At 54.5% G+C, this 14,633-nt stretch overlaps 4 protein-coding genes across 4 annotated transcripts; 3 read left to right on the top strand and 1 right to left on the bottom strand.

The window, feature by feature from the left end:
- The first annotated feature begins 524 nt into the window (after nt 1–524).
- Nucleotides 525–3,177, top strand: B0H18DRAFT_1049987 (phosphoglycerate mutase-like protein). The gene is made up of 10 exons (XM_048030911.1): nt 525–733; nt 782–1,132; nt 1,210–1,431; nt 1,487–1,663; nt 1,720–1,885; nt 1,984–2,113; nt 2,170–2,222; nt 2,301–2,479; nt 2,545–2,753; nt 2,803–3,177. Exons 2-9 carry the CDS (start codon nt 824–826, stop codon nt 2,695–2,697), a joined length of 1,389 nt encoding a protein of 462 aa, XP_047885891.1. The 5' UTR covers nt 525–733; nt 782–823; the 3' UTR covers nt 2,698–2,753; nt 2,803–3,177.
- A 192-nt stretch (nt 3,178–3,369) lies between these two features.
- B0H18DRAFT_888646 (uncharacterized protein) lies at nt 3,370–7,421 on the top strand (the record flags this gene model as incomplete). Its single annotated transcript, XM_048041235.1, has 13 exons — nt 3,370–3,613; nt 3,669–3,728; nt 4,146–4,395; nt 4,452–4,884; nt 4,939–5,037; nt 5,087–5,194; nt 5,243–5,488; nt 5,539–5,874; nt 5,931–6,110; nt 6,162–6,721; nt 6,774–6,907; nt 6,964–7,124; nt 7,182–7,421. 13 exons carry the CDS (start codon nt 3,370–3,372, stop codon nt 7,419–7,421), a joined length of 3,051 nt encoding a protein of 1,016 aa, XP_047885890.1.
- Nucleotides 7,422–7,954: 533 nt separating this feature from the next.
- Nucleotides 7,955–10,629, top strand: B0H18DRAFT_1126448 (phospholipase D/nuclease; the record flags this gene model as incomplete). Its single annotated transcript, XM_048035152.1, has 14 exons — nt 7,955–7,995; nt 8,042–8,666; nt 8,720–8,831; nt 8,878–8,963; nt 9,020–9,028; nt 9,084–9,164; nt 9,220–9,360; nt 9,416–9,529; nt 9,584–9,676; nt 9,739–9,921; nt 9,981–10,091; nt 10,148–10,351; nt 10,407–10,523; nt 10,588–10,629. 14 exons carry the CDS (start codon nt 7,955–7,957, stop codon nt 10,627–10,629), a joined length of 1,959 nt encoding a protein of 652 aa, XP_047885889.1.
- Nucleotides 10,630–10,908: 279 nt separating this feature from the next.
- B0H18DRAFT_1126447 (uncharacterized protein) lies at nt 10,909–12,996 on the bottom strand (the record flags this gene model as incomplete). Its single annotated transcript, XM_048035151.1, has 4 exons — nt 10,909–11,520; nt 11,579–11,784; nt 11,848–12,928; nt 12,982–12,996. The coding sequence occupies 4 exons, from the start codon at nt 12,994–12,996 to the stop codon at nt 10,909–10,911; spliced, it is 1,914 nt and encodes a 637-aa protein (XP_047885888.1).
- Between the last annotated feature and the right edge of the window lie 1,637 nt (nt 12,997–14,633).

Below are 14,633 nucleotides of genomic sequence, written 5' to 3'. Positions count from 1 at the left end.
GAGGAAGCAGCGCGGGTTGGCGGACCGCCATTGATTACAAACTAGTCTCCCTGGTCTCCACACATCTATATATGGTATGTCCGAGATTCACTCTAGGAACGTGCGGCAGCGCTCGAACTCAGAGTCACGGACCGCAACCTAAGATTCCTCCTCCCACTTCGCCATTTATTGCTCTCCCCTCTCTCGATGGACTGGCAGGGATAGGACTCCTTTGGGTAGTCAACGAGAAGAAATACTGAGTAAGTCAGCACTCAGCTGCCACGATCGTACTTCGGGCCTAGCTTTCGAATTGTTGGTCGCTTCTCTCCTCGCATCTGACCGGCCTACTTACCTTTTATTTTGGTACACGGAATCCGAATCCGTCGGAAACGCTACAGAGGTCCGGCGCGCCTTGCTATCGAGTCTTTCATTTACTGGTCTCGGTTCGGGAGCAACATTGGCTTCCTTACCCCAGTCGTCTGTTCTCGCCCCTGGCCCTCGAGTTCTCAGCCTGAATTGCAACCGATTGCAACCTTAACTGACATTCCTGTCAAGCCTTGCCTCCCCATGGCCGGCTCGCCTGGACCTGAGATGTTGCTCGGGGACTGCGGGCAACTCAAAACGTAAATCATAGGCAGCCGCCAGTGTGAGGGTGCCGTCGTGGCGTCCAGGGATCTCGTCAGATGTGGCGTTATGCGTCGACGTCGCAGCGGATGCAATCTCTGGGTCGATGAGAGCTGCTGGGAACCGCGACGCACGTTGCTCTCCTGGCGACCTACCTTCCACTGATTCCCGATTACAGGTTCAGGGACAACTTGAGTTATCCGCCTTATAGCCAAGTGGCATGAGTGTCCTCGCAGCTTTCCACGCCCTGCACTCGTCAACGATGAAGTGGGCTCAGACGCGCTGGCTAGGCTTCATACTGCAATTCCCCGCTCAGATGGCATTGGCGCTGTTAACGGAAGTACCCATCTATAACGGCATCTGCTCTACTGCGGGAGTGTACAATACCTCTTTCACACCCGCGGATCTCCCTTGGAACACCTACAACTACTGCAACGCACCCCATGTCAACGCGGCCCATTACGAAGTTCCAGGCAATGCCCCGGATGCGACGTTGGTATACTTGAACGCGATGGTTCGCCACCACAAGGTATGGAGAAGGTCGTTGCCTCCCGTAACTGTGCCCCCATAGCGGCACGCTTACGATACCCGCGATGAATGCCGCAGAGAACTCCGGACAACCTGTATCCTGAAGAGGGCGAGCTCAATCAGGAACCGTGGAACTGCTCCAGCTTCCTTCAGTTCAATCACGGAGGCGGCACGACCCACATCTTCCACGAGACGTACAGTCCGCCTTGGCACCCCTTCCTCGTTCAGATCTGGAACGGAACGTGTGATGAAGGCCAGCTCACGTATGAAGGACTTCAGGATGCGATCCACCATGGCGAAGTACGTTTTCTCAACCCTCGTTCAAGGGTCTTGATAGGAATGATGCTGTATGTAGGACTTCTGGTCCGTATACGCAGGAAAGCTGGAATTCCTGAAGTCCGTCAATGAAGATGATATTTTCATTCGCACGTCGGTTGCAGACCGGACATACCAAGTAGCAGGAGGTCTTCTTACAGGAATGGACCCCACAATGGCTACCAAGACGTTCCCGGTGCTCACGCAACCATCTGCGGTTTGTACCCTTACTACACTGCTAGGCCAGATCTGGAACTGAGGTATGGACACCAGATTGATTCGATTGTTCCGGACTATTCGTGCCCAAATGCAGATAGCATCCGCGACGCATACCAGTCCGTGCCCACGTGGAGCGATCATCTCGAGGAGAATGCGGGCTTACAAGATCGACTCTGCACTATGCTAGGCGTTACCGGGAATACAGCCTGGACCTCTTGGTGTGAGCATAGCTTTTTTCATCGACTCGTCCGGATCCAGAGCTTATCTTTCGTCTCTGGCGGTATTCCGTTGCCCGACGATGCGAACGCGTGCTGCCAGACGACCATTTCTTCGACACGTTCAGCTCACGGACTTGCCACGGGCACGCTCTACCATGCAATGCTTCCGGTGCATGTGTTACCGTGGAAGACGCCGCTCGCGTATTCGCCATCGGGGACTGGGAGTACAAGTACGTTCGGGTGTCTTTGTTTCCAGTGTTGCGTGACACTATCTTCCGCTTCGCAGCTACATTTGGAATACGGCGGAAAACGCGACGACTTACTCACAGCTTACGTTCGGTGCGCTCCTCCCGAACGTCCGTGAGGCGGTTTCTGGTGCCCAGGCTGACTACTAGTGCACGGCGACTTCCGTAACAGGCGTGTTTTTCATGGAGCTTGCGCACAACTTTAGGATGTTCCGCTCCGGCGGAGAAACGCACAAGCTCAGGTTCTATGTCGGACATGATGGGTCGATGATTCGACTCGCTTCTCTGCTAGGTTTAGGGAAGGTCGCCCCGCTGCGCTGGCCAGCCATGGGATCGGAAATCATCATGGAGGTGAGGAACAGTGGGCGAGTGAACGTGCCGATGATCGCTAACCAAGGCCGGGTTCATCTGCGCAGGTCTGGAAGACGACTGCGGGAGAACAGTATGTGCGCATTATGCACGAAGGCACTACCGTCCCGGGGCTGGAGTGGCTCGCGCTGGATGACTTCATCGATATGCTGGAAGCACAGGTTCCGCCGAACGTCTTCGCGGCCTGTATGGGATCCTGACCCTGCACGTCCGGCGCATGCGGCGCGGCGTTCTCGTGTCCCACCTGGGTGTTGACGTACGTACCGTGCGTGTGCGCGCGACCACGTTTTGCACTCGAGGCCCAGGCCGTTTTGAGATCCTCATTGTGTCCCGGATGATGACCGTCGTGCCCTCGGTCCGATAAGCTCAAGCTTTTTCTGAGTCTTAGATTCGCTAGTGCCTGGCAGTTGCTGTCTGCATGGCGAAGGCACAATGCAGGCTGATCATCCGAAGAAGCGGGGCGGTCTCGACAAGCACAATCCCGAGTCTCGAGAACGGCTTCTTCCGCGAGTTCGTTCCTCGTCTGAGGATGGAACTCCCTCGAATCAATCTTGTACCCTATTGATGAGACGGTGTCTCTTCGCGTTCGGCTGCCCATTGCCCTTCGTGCGTAACTTGCATAGTACGCGCAGCATGGCCAGCGCACCTATTCGCTTCCGTCAATTGCATCCATCTTCCAGTTCTTTCATAGCTTTCTTCGACCGAAAGTGAGAATAAGCGGCCCCTTTGAACCCTCTATCTTCACACATTAAGCGCCCATATCAACAAGCGCTCATGCGTTGCACGTGGCGGATCCGCCACACTGTCGTGTCGCGCGGCTCGCGAGACTCGACATCGAGCCCTTTGACGACGACGGGCACATTCTGCGCGGCATGCACCTCTTTTGGCTCTGTTCGGTCGTGCTATGGATATCTCACACTTGGGCAACACAAGCATCGGAAGTGGGGGTCGTGGACTGGCATAAACCTCTCGTGGGCATACCGTTATTTGTTACACCCTCTACTGCGCCGAAGTTTCAGAGAGTTGGAGAAGTTGGAGTCAAATCGCGCAGCTTGCTCTTCACCGCGACTTCTGGAAATATACTGGCAGCATTGGATCCAGTGGATGGCGTAATAGGTGTGTGGAAGTATACGCGTCGAGTTGAACGGAATGCAGACCTCATCAAGTATAGCGTGGAGATACGTATTCGAGGACAACGAGCATGTCGTAGGCCATAAACAACACGGAGATGGTGAGTCGTCGACACAGGTTGTAATTCTCTTTCGCATATTGCAATGTATTTGTGGGGTCTCTCTGCATGGCAGTCGCGTCACTTGTGACTTGCGTCTGTCCTCGTATTATTCGCTCGTAGTGCAGGGCTCATGGCTTGGAACAAAGTGTCGCTTGTTGCACCTATGCACACCCAAACGCCGAACTCAATCTTCCGATTCGGAGGACATATATGCGAGCCGCTTGTCCCGCGAACCCGGTACCCTTGCGTCTGGCCTTGATATTCGATGGTCTGGCGGCGCATGAATAAGAGCAAAATTCCTTATGACATGCAATAGTTTCACGCGTGCGCGCGTTCGCCTTGGCTGGCTGCCTTCACATTCTTTGCGGCTGCGTATACGTCTGATTACTAACTGCGCACGTCGATTTTACTCTACAGTTCTTGCCACCGTGTCTGGTGCAGGCGGGGCTACACTCCGCCTACTGGACGCTGCCACTGGCGACCTACTGGCCGAGAAACACTTGCACAAGCCCGACTTCGGCCGTCTCTTCGATCCTGAGACATTGGGAACATCAATAACCTTCGACGCTGATGGGGATGTGTACGTCCTCTCGAACGCACATATAGCGCGTCGCGTCGATGGGAAGACGGGGGAAGTGAAGTGGGGATGGTCTGCTCCAGATCAATCGTGAGCATTCTCCCGCTCAATCGTTCCTAAGTCATGCTCATCTTGCCGTCTTCCAGCTCTCTAGTAACATATTCTAAAATTATCACAACCCCGTCGACTGTCTACCTTATTGGTCTCGCTAAGTCCTTCGCGTCCTACACCATACATGTCACCGCCTTGTCCACGGCAACCGGCGAGCTGCTCACAACAGGGCACATTCCATCAAGCATATCTGACGGACTGACGGATTTCTTCGAACTACGCGATGTCAAGGATGCCCAGGTGCCCCTGCGAATAGTCTGGGTCGAAGGCGGCTCAGTCCGGTACTTCAGTTTGACCCCGGAGCTCAAAGAAAAGCCGATGGGACTCAAGGGAGCAGTATACAAGAGCATCCTGGATGTCGGCTTGTCGGAGTACGGCCAATTTGTCGCTTTGAAGGAGGACGGCACGGCGCTCGTACTTCGATCTGTACCAGAAGGCTTCCGGCAGATCTGGGAGTTTGCCGAATCTGTATGTTTGAAATTGCTCTTTATCTGGATGGGGCACTGACGACCAGACACGCAGGCCAGTTCATCCAAGTACACCGCTTCGAAGTATGTCGGCGGCCTTGACATGGACGGCCAGCCGTACATAGCGCGTGTATACTGGTCCCATGTATACAAGGTTGGGAACATCTCTGTTCTTTCATTATCGCAAACTCACGTTCTTCTAGAAAGCCGTTGCTCACATATTCGCCGGTCACTTAGCGGATGGAAGGAGGGGGCTGGTCTCAGGGTACACGTTCCCCTTCGAGACCAACGTCCACGGTGTGATCTCCCACGTAAGTGTCTTGCAATTCAATCCGCCAACAGTCACTCATCGTTTGCAGGTCGCTGTAGAAACCGCGAATCCCGAGGGTAACACGATCGTCGCCCGCCTTGCCGTGACGACAAGCACTGGCGCAATACAGTTGTGGCAGCACGACAAGCTCCAGTGGTCGCGAGAAGAGGGGCTGGCCGACATCAAGGTCGCCGAGCTCGTCGAATTGCCGGAGCGGAAGATTACCACGTCCCATGTGGGAGACGAGGAAGAGTCGTTTGGCGACCGTCTCGTCCGACAACTGTCCGACGCGCAGGTATGTCAACGTCCAGAACCCTGATAGACTTCCGCACTCACCCCATTCAGAACTTCCCCCAATACGCGACGAACTTTGCCCGGCGCTTCGTGACGGGCTCGTACGCATCCGTGTCGTCGTCCGCCGCGCCCAGTACGAACGCGTCCGAGCCGCTCGCACGCGACGCATTCGGGTTCCGCAAGGTAATTGTCGCGGCGACGGCGCATGGGAAGCTGTACGGCATCGACTCTGCGGATGGTGCGGTGCTCTGGAGCCGTGTGTTCGGGCTTGGTTGGGCGGCCGAGATCGGGGGGCATGTCATCCCTGTGAAGATGTTCGTCACGCGGACGGTGGGCGATGGAGATGCGCCGCAGGTCGTGTTGGTCACTCAGAGGAAGGCGAGCAATGTGTGTATCTCGGAGCTGATGGCTGGAGCTCGAGCTGACCTGTGGGACGATTGAAGGGCCTTGTGGACACGGTCCTCTTCCATGTGGACGCGCTGACGGGCGAGGACGCAAGAGGCGTGTCGGTGTCTGGTGATCTGCTGCAAGGATTCGACATCATTGCCGGGCCCATCATAGAGGCGTATTTGCTCCGCAGCGGCTCGCAAAAACTCGTCGTCCTGCTAGATGAGTTTGTGCAGGTTAATAGCCAGTTTCGCGATCAATGGTATCATACTGATCTACAGAGCTAGGTGCATATCTACCCTGAAACAGAAGAAACCAAGGAAGCCTTCCGTCAGCTCTCCCCGTCCATCCATATCCCCCTTCGCACCGGTGCTCCCGGCCAGCGTCGACTCACCGGACACAGGATCTCATCCGAGGTCGACTTCACCGGCAAGCATGTAGCCGACATCACTTGGTCGCTTGGCTTCGCTCCAGGCGAAGACATTCTCTCCATAACCCCGCGTCCAGCGCACGAGCCTGTCGCCTCGCTCGGCAAGGTGCTCGGCAACCGAACGACATTGTACAAGTACCTCAACCCCAATCTCATGGCCGTCGTCACCGGCTCGCCTACCGCCGTTGCGCCAAAATGCTCATTGTACCTTGTGGACGGCGCGAAGGGCACGATTCTGTACCATGTCGCGCTGCCCGCTACGGAGGGCGCCTGCGATGTGAAGGTGTCCTTGACGGAGAACTGGCTTGTGTATCAGTACTATGACGGGGATGCATCGGGCGTGCGGTCGACGAAGAGCCACCGTGTAGTGTCTGTCGAGCTGTACGAGGGCTCTGGTATCGACCAGAAGACGAGGAGGTATGCGCTTCTCCCTTCTTAGAGTTACTCTCAGTCTAATGGTGGCGGGTAGTTCTGACTTGAGTTCGTTCTCAAACGAGACTGCGGCCTTGACAGTGTTCGAGCAAGCGTTCATTATGCCCCGAGGAATCAACATCATGACCACGACGTCGACGTCTTACGGGATTACGATCAAGGACATAGTCGGTGAGTACTACCATCTGGGCAAATATCGTGGATGTCATGTCTGAATGCGCCTGCAGTCGCCAACGAGAATCACCAGATCCAGTCCTTCCCGAGGCGGATCTTGGACCCTCGACGACCTATGCGAAAGCCCACGAGCGAAGAGATGGAGGAGTGGCTTATCCAATACGATTCCGTCGTATACGATGACCCGAAGCGCGTGCTTTCACACAGCTACCAGGTGCGCAAGTTTGAGAGATGTCCGCAATGCGAGCAGACACTGATGACACCTTATCAGGTGGTTGGCACGAAGCACGTCGTTACCTCACCCGCGCTGCTCGAGTCCACCTCTCTTATCTTCGCATATGGCCACGACTTGTTCTTCACGCGGATTGCGCCGTCAAACACGTTTGACGTGCTGAGCGAGAGCTTCAACAAGGCTCAACTTGTCTTGACCATCGCCGGGCTGGCACTCGCCATCGTTATCACAAAACCCATGGTGAGGAGGAAGCGACTGCGCGAGCGGTGGTATGACTAGATTGTGTTTGTTAAAATGTATTATTGTACTCACCCGGCGTTACAAAAATATTATCGCGTCTTCTCGTGTCCTTGTCAGTGCTGCACCGGCGTAGTCGTCTCAATAAGTTGGTGCATAACGATCATGCTTTGACTATCTTTGCAATCGCTCAGCCTTTCAACGCCGTCATCCTATGATTTGATGGTCCTGTGCTCACTTCATCTTTTCTCTTCTCCTACGCATGGGTGGGGGCACAGGCCCGGGGTCGAACTGTTGAGAAATCGTAGTCTAGTCAGTAGTCTTATAGGTAGTGGTTTTGTAACTTAGCGCTGCCATCGCCAGGAGGCCGGTGCCAGACACAACCATGTCCACGGTCGATAACTAAATGGACCCCCCGGGCACCTCTTCCTCCTCCTACTACCTCTGGTTCCTCTGTGAGTCCTCAGTCCTCGTCCTGCACGCACGTGATCGTGCCGGTCGCGTCGCGTGTGTACATGGGCGCCTACTACGCGTCTTGCTTGTGGCGACCTCCTCAGGCTGCACAGAGAGCAACAATGTCTCAGGCGGATGACTTTCACGACGAAGATCTGGCTAGGTCAGCTCTGCTTCATTTAAACGGCGCATACTTATCTGTGTAACAGAGCTATAGCGCTCAGCTTGCACGACCATGCGCCCCCGCCAACGCGTCATTCGGCTAGGACCGAAGGCGAAGTCATTGAGATCAGCGACAGCGACGACGAAGATGTGATAGCGGTCAATGAAGAGGATCGCAGATTTCAGTCAGAATTGCAACAAGCCATAGAGGCTTCGAAGAAAGAGGAGGCACGGCGTGCAGCCTCGCAAGCCCTGGTCCAATCAGCCGCAACACCGGATCCGACAGTCTCGGCACCCCTTGCGACAGGGTTCCTCTCCGAGAGAGCGCAACTTGAACGCGAGCGACTCACAAGACAGAAACGGCTGCGATCGGATCTCGATGCGGAGAGTAGCTCTGGTGTCGATAGCGATGCACACAAATCGAAGAGGCAACATCTTTCCTCGTCTTCTGGCGAAACACGAAGAGCCGACGTCTATGCTTCTTCCAGTGCCCCGTATACCCGTCCGTCTACAAGTACGAGCGCTCAGAGACAGTCCACATCCACTACAACAGCAAGTAGCGCGTCCGAACAATGGTACTGGGACGGTGAGATGCGCCAGATAGCCAACATGCATGTGGATCCTGCAAGAAACACGGGGCCTACATTCCGCCTCAGCGACATTCTGGCACCTGTGGGTCTGATACCATTGTATGTCTCGAATGTATGATCCTCAGCTATTTCTAGAGGGATGAGATCGACTTCGCTATCGTGTCGGCATACGTGTACAACTTTCCATGGTTGTACTCCATGCTCAGCCCCAGAACACCCGTGATAGCAGTCGCACAGGATCCACAAGGTACTTCATTTGATTCCCGAAAGTTGCATACATTGACGGTTTGCAGGCCAGGAAACCATCAAGGCGATCCTACCGAACTGGATCAAGACGACGCCGTTCCTGCGGAATGGCATGGGCTGTATGCATATGAAGGTATGCGTGACTCTACCTCTTGAACGCCGATCATTGATGACACGTCACCCGTCTAGTTCATGTTGGTGCGCGAAGTTCTCTGCTCCGTTTATTGCCCTATCACTGACGTCACGAACGTAGCTATTCTACAAGACAGGCCGCCTGCGGGTCGTTATCTCGACCGCAAACATGATAGAATACGATTGGCGAGACATCGAAAACGTAGAGTTTCCATCCTATTCACATCCACTGCAGCTCTCTGATCTTCTTCGTATAGACCGCATGGGTACAAGACGTCCCCAAACGATCATCGCCAATTGCGCACGATCCGAAGGCGGACGATTTCCCCTCAGCATTCGTGCGCGTCCTTCGTGCTCTCCAAGTTGAACCGGCGCTCCTCTCCCATGTCAAAAACGATGTATGTTCTGTTCCTGCTTGCATCTCGCTAGGCTAATCACGAATGCGTCCCAAAGCACCCGAATCTACCACTTCAGCGCCTAGAGCACATACGCACGCATTGGGACTTTTCGAAGGTCAAAGCCAAGTTGATCCCGTCTATTGCGGGCAAGCACGAGGGCTGGCCGAAGGTGCGAACTCTCCTAGATTCTCGTTGTAGAACGTGCTCTAATCGTGATGTACAGGTCATCCTCACAGGTCATCCGTCGCTGATGAAAGCCCTTCGAGACCTCAGATTGAATGCAGACAAAAGAAAAGAAGTAATACTAGAATGCCAGGTACTCCTATGCATCCCTTCGTGGGAATCTTGTAACCCAATCTCCTTCACGTCACGCTCTAGGGATCGTCTATCGGATCGTACAGCACGCAGTGGATGAACGAGTTCCACTGTTCGGCGCGAGGCGAGTCCGCGCAGACGTGGCTGGATGTCTCGAAGGCGCGTCGGGCCAAATTGCCCTACCCACCTATCAAGGTCCTCTTCCCGACGGCGCAATACGTGCACGAAAGCGTCTTGGGCGATCAGGTTCGTCCTCTTTATCCGCTCTTATGCTTGTCTGGCGGTCTAGAGCTTCTGTTTATCAGGGAGGAGGGACGATGTTCTGTCGCCGAACGCAGTGGGAGGCAGCCAAGTTTCCGCGCGACCTCTTCCACCAATCGCGAAGCAAACGCGGCCGGGTCCTCATGCACTCCAAGGTAAGCATTCTCAGGAACAGCTCTATTTGCATGTCAGTGCTAATCGAGGCGACCAGATGATCCTAGGTACCATTCGCGACAAGTCCGCTGCCTTCGGCACTAGTGGCGTGCAGTCAGATAGCGAGACAGAACCGGAAGACGATCCAGTTGAAGATAGCAGACCGAGCAAGCCTGTCGGATGGCTGTACGCGGGCTCGCATAACTTCACACCGTCAGCTTGGGGGACGCTGTCCGGCTCTGCCTTCAATCCAACGCTTAATGTAAATATAGGTGCTCACACATTCCACGCGCGACGATTCTGACGCACCGGAGTAGATCACGAACTATGAGTTGGGCATCCTGTTGCCCATCCACAACGAGGAAGAGGCGAACCGACTGACTTGCTGGGAACGACCTCCGCGAAAGTACGCGCTCGGGAGGGATGAGCCTTGGGTAAGCGGAGTCAACTAGCCTAAGTACCGGATTACGCAGTTTGCTGATGCAGGGGCTCTTGCAGATACAATCTGAGTCCCCGGCGTTCGCTGAGGACCTCTCGTAGGAGACTCGCGTGCCGCGCCAACCGGCGACGGTTCGACACCAATAACGACGTTCTATTGTGATCTATATTGCCGTTAATCAGGCAACAGTAGTGATTGCATGTACTGTAGTACCGTGATCGAGGTAGTCTATCGTAGTGACTGTTATGTCAGGCAAACAACTGCGGCAACAGTGCGAAGTACTGTATGGTAGACGCGTGAACTACAGCCAACTAACTTAGGCATTAGGAAGACGAGGTATCTGCATCGCACTCCTCATAAATATACCAGTCCAATAGCGTTCAGGCAGTACCGTCAATGGACTTCTCCGGGTTAACCCCCTCCTCAATAGCAACGTTGTCCGCCTCTTCGGATTGCGGCAGCGGTACCTCCTCCGCCGACGGCTTCTTCCTCTTCGTCGAGCGGTTGCTCTCATCGTCGGCTCCTCTGGTGCGCTTGGTTCCTGTTTTGACAACCTTGCCATCTGCGTCGACGTGCGGGGGTACGAATGGGCGCGCCTTGTCATTCTCCGGCCAGCCCTCGGCCTTCAAAGCCTCGTCGAGGACGAGGATGAACGCTTCATGGGTCAGAGGGTCGACTGGCCGATTCTTCCGCTTCCGCGAATTCTCAGCCAAGGCCGACAAGTTGGTCATAAGGTCAGTGAGAGGCTTATTACCGCGGATCGTGATCTCCCCGTCCGACAGCCAGGCAATCTTGGCGCTTTTGGCGATGATCTCGTTCTCGGTTGGAAATATCGTGCTGCAGAGGGCGGCACCCTCTGGGTGTTCATGATCGGTGTGACGCACAACGATCCACAAGATGACCCAATAGAACGATTCGAGATCGTGATGGACACGATGGAGGACGTCCGCTGTTTTGTGCAACAGTTCGATGGCGAAGTACCGAAACGTTCCCTTGATATTGATCCGAGTCGTCAGAACAGGCTCGTTTTCACAACACGAGAATGCTCACCGTTCGCTCCTTTAGGTCATGTTCCAGGGTATCCTCGTCATTATAGTCTTGTAGACGCGAGCCGCCGAAGGCAGTGCTATCGATAAAGCTGCTGCAATCGAGATCACAGATGAATCCTTTGAAGAGCGCATTTCCCAGCAGAATGAGGATGTTGCCCTTGCTGATATCACGATGCATCACCCCGGCGAGAAAGGCAAGTTGATGGCCTGTGCAGTGCATATCGAGGGAGTCAGTACATGCTACACCGGAGGAGCAGGATCTCAATCAACCTTTTACAGCGTCACGTAACGCCTCGATGAGGACCCTCGTGCTAGGAAATTGGTCCAGAGGTATTCCGACAGTGTCCAAAACGATCGGCATGTGGTGACGATCACGCGGATGCAACGTCGGCGAATCAGAAGGGGCATTAGCTGACATAGACTGAGCTTCGTGTAGACTCTTGGGGTGCTCGCAACCGAAGTCGACGCCGTTTGCTAGTCTTGCAATGCCCGTGTAAGGGACCCCTTTCTCTCTGCAGTATTGCTCGATCCGCTCGTAGAACGCCATCTCTGGGTGCTTTCGAGCTCGTTGCCGCCACGCGTCCTTGACGATATACCGTTTCCCAGACTGATCGCCCTTCAACACCGCCTGACGGACGCACGTTGCTGGACAAAACGTGTTTGGATCGACATAGATGGGCCGCAGCAGAAGATATTCTTGGTAGATGCTATGCTCGCCTTCGTTGGATGGTATCTTGACCCAGCGATTTGACTCCTCCTCTGCGTTGGCATCCCATCTTCCGTCAGCGGTGGTACAAACTTCCTTCAAGTTCGCCCATGCAACATCCTCCGCGCTCGCCAGCCAGCACGTATCGTCGGCCCCGATGAACTGCGCCCTGGTATTCGGATGGAAGAAACACCATATGAACTGCCAAAGCACCTCCGGCTGGGCAGTGTAGTTGAAACGACAGCTACCTACTGCCCCGGCGTGGTCGACGCGGAAGATACGGGCTTCCTGGCCATAGATGCCGATGACAAAGACACAAAGGGAGCCAGTGGCAAGCATGACATTGCCGGCGTCGCGCATGATCTGGACTCTATGCTCGATAGCCTTCTCACTCTGAGAAGTGATCGGGTCCGGATGGTTGCTGCCTTTGACCTCGACCACGAAGCACACCTGCTTCCACTCGTGAGGCTGCTCGTTAGGGCCAAGAGTCGTCCCTGGGGGAAGCGCGACAATGTCGGGTGACATAAATTGTTGATGGCGACGCCAGGACCTATATGGGGACAACCACTGCTTGCTAGCTCCTTGGTAGAACGAGGGCCGCTTGTCGATATCCATGTCGTTACAGAGGACCTCGAAGCCGTCGACCTGCCATCCCTGTTAGCGTCGCTGATCCATCACTGTAGGACTACACGACTGACCAGATACTTGTACATGCGGTGTATCGATCAAGACGTGTGACTGGAGTACTGACCTATGGGCGAAGAGCCGGATGCTAAGTCCGACCGATGGAATAACGATTGCGACCAATATCCACAGCGTCGCTTTGCTGCGCCTGGTGCTCGACAATCGCACGGCGTGCGATTCCAGATGATGGGAGGAGAGACTTGAGTATCCCCGACTACGACCGGAGGGAGAGAGGAGGGCTTTGTCGACCATAAGTCGTTCGCAGCCGGCGATGCCGCTCCCTCCGTGGGAAACACGTGACTCATAATTCCCATAAGCGGTATCGCAGCAATGCTCGAGTGTCTTACGAGGCAGCTCGAGGCGGTTGGATCCTTCCGTGCTTCTGGCTGCGTCTGGACGCCTGGATCTTTGACCATCGAATAAGTCCTCCCAAAGGTAGGAGGGCCTCTATTATGTTGAGAGCCCTCGCATGTACTGTAGTATGTATTACGGTAAGTAAGTTCGCCGTGTGGCTCAGACTCGTGGAAGCCCGAGACGCCCGGGCGGCGAAGCCGCCGCGGGCGTGAGGGCTTCCAATTGAGTCTCCATACCATTCCGATGGTACTTACAATATTAAAATACACACATAATATACTATGGTGCCGCTGTGGCAGGCTGAGTATAATAGCTGTGTGCCATGCAGGAGTCACCGGGAACAATACTTGGGAATTGGTTGTCGAACATGCAATGAACAACGCTCCTGGTTGGAGAACCGTTTCGGAGCATGTTTGAAGTCCGAAGGTATGCCGAAAATCCGAAGGATATTCAACGAACATCGCCACAATTACCAAAAAAGGAAATTCGTCGACCGAAAATATAACATCTTCGTCAATCTTTTGGATCCCAAATGTGCTCCGAAACGGTTCTCCACAAGGAGTGGTTTCCGTTGCATGTTCGACAGTCGACTAGGAAGTGCTGTTCCCGGTGAGTCGGGGATCGGCGCTTGCGCCGCTACGATAGAATATGTGGAGGCGGCGCCACGAGGCTCTCGCGCCCCACGTGACCGTATAGAACAACTTGAATGGGCGACCTCGCGTAGATTCTGCCGCATTGGGCGAACAATTGCCTGTGATGTCTCAAGAATCAAAGAGATCTGTGATATGCCCATGTACTGCCCATGCTCATGCACATGTCCTCAGTGGTCTGACATCGGCTGACGCAACAAAAAGTGAGTGGCTGATGTCTAAGTTTGAAGTTCAAGTTGGCGCCGTTAGTACATAGAGCCTTGTTACTGGTGATGTGACTCCTACGTATGTCACGAGTCAAGCTACGCCTTGCCGCTAAGTTGATTGTGGCGTCGTCTTGCTATTTAGTTCGGCGCACTCCTCTAGATCTCGCGCTACTCCGCAATGTACTGTCTGCATCATGGGAGCTTTTGAAGCAGTTGTATCCTGTGAGGTACGAACACCATTACCACACAGGTGCCACTGGTCCACGCGTCGGACGGTGGTATCGTCTTTCAATCTGTGGGATCTGGATCATGAACTTGAACTCAGTACTCACCAAGCCTCGTACTGAGCCACTAAAGGGCGGCAAAAGGTCAGTCATGCGCGCAAGATATCGCCGACTCGCTGAATGATGTGCAGAGATCACGTCCAGAAAAATGCAGGATGCAGGATGAGGTCGA

Source organism: Fomitopsis serialis (genome assembly GCF_022376445.1).
Source record: "Fomitopsis serialis strain Sig1Antser10 chromosome Unknown B0H18scaffold_198, whole genome shotgun sequence".
Classification (NCBI taxonomy): Eukaryota; Fungi; Basidiomycota; class Agaricomycetes; order Polyporales; family Fomitopsidaceae; genus Fomitopsis; species Fomitopsis serialis.
This window is presented reverse-complemented; position numbering and strand designations above follow the sequence as displayed.

Bases quoted from the DNA above. Each gene is read 5' to 3' on its own strand.
- B0H18DRAFT_1049987 (XM_048030911.1), top strand. From the start codon at position 824: ATGAGTGTCCTCGCAGCTTTCCACGCCCTGCACTCGTCAACGATGAAG. The intron at 1,886-1,983 runs GTGAGCATAGCT...GCGTGCTGCCAG, and splicing joins TACAGCCTGGACCTCTTGGT to ACGACCATTTCTTCGACACG. The intron at 2,480-2,544 runs GTGAGGAACAGT...TCATCTGCGCAG, and splicing joins GATCGGAAATCATCATGGAG to GTCTGGAAGACGACTGCGGG.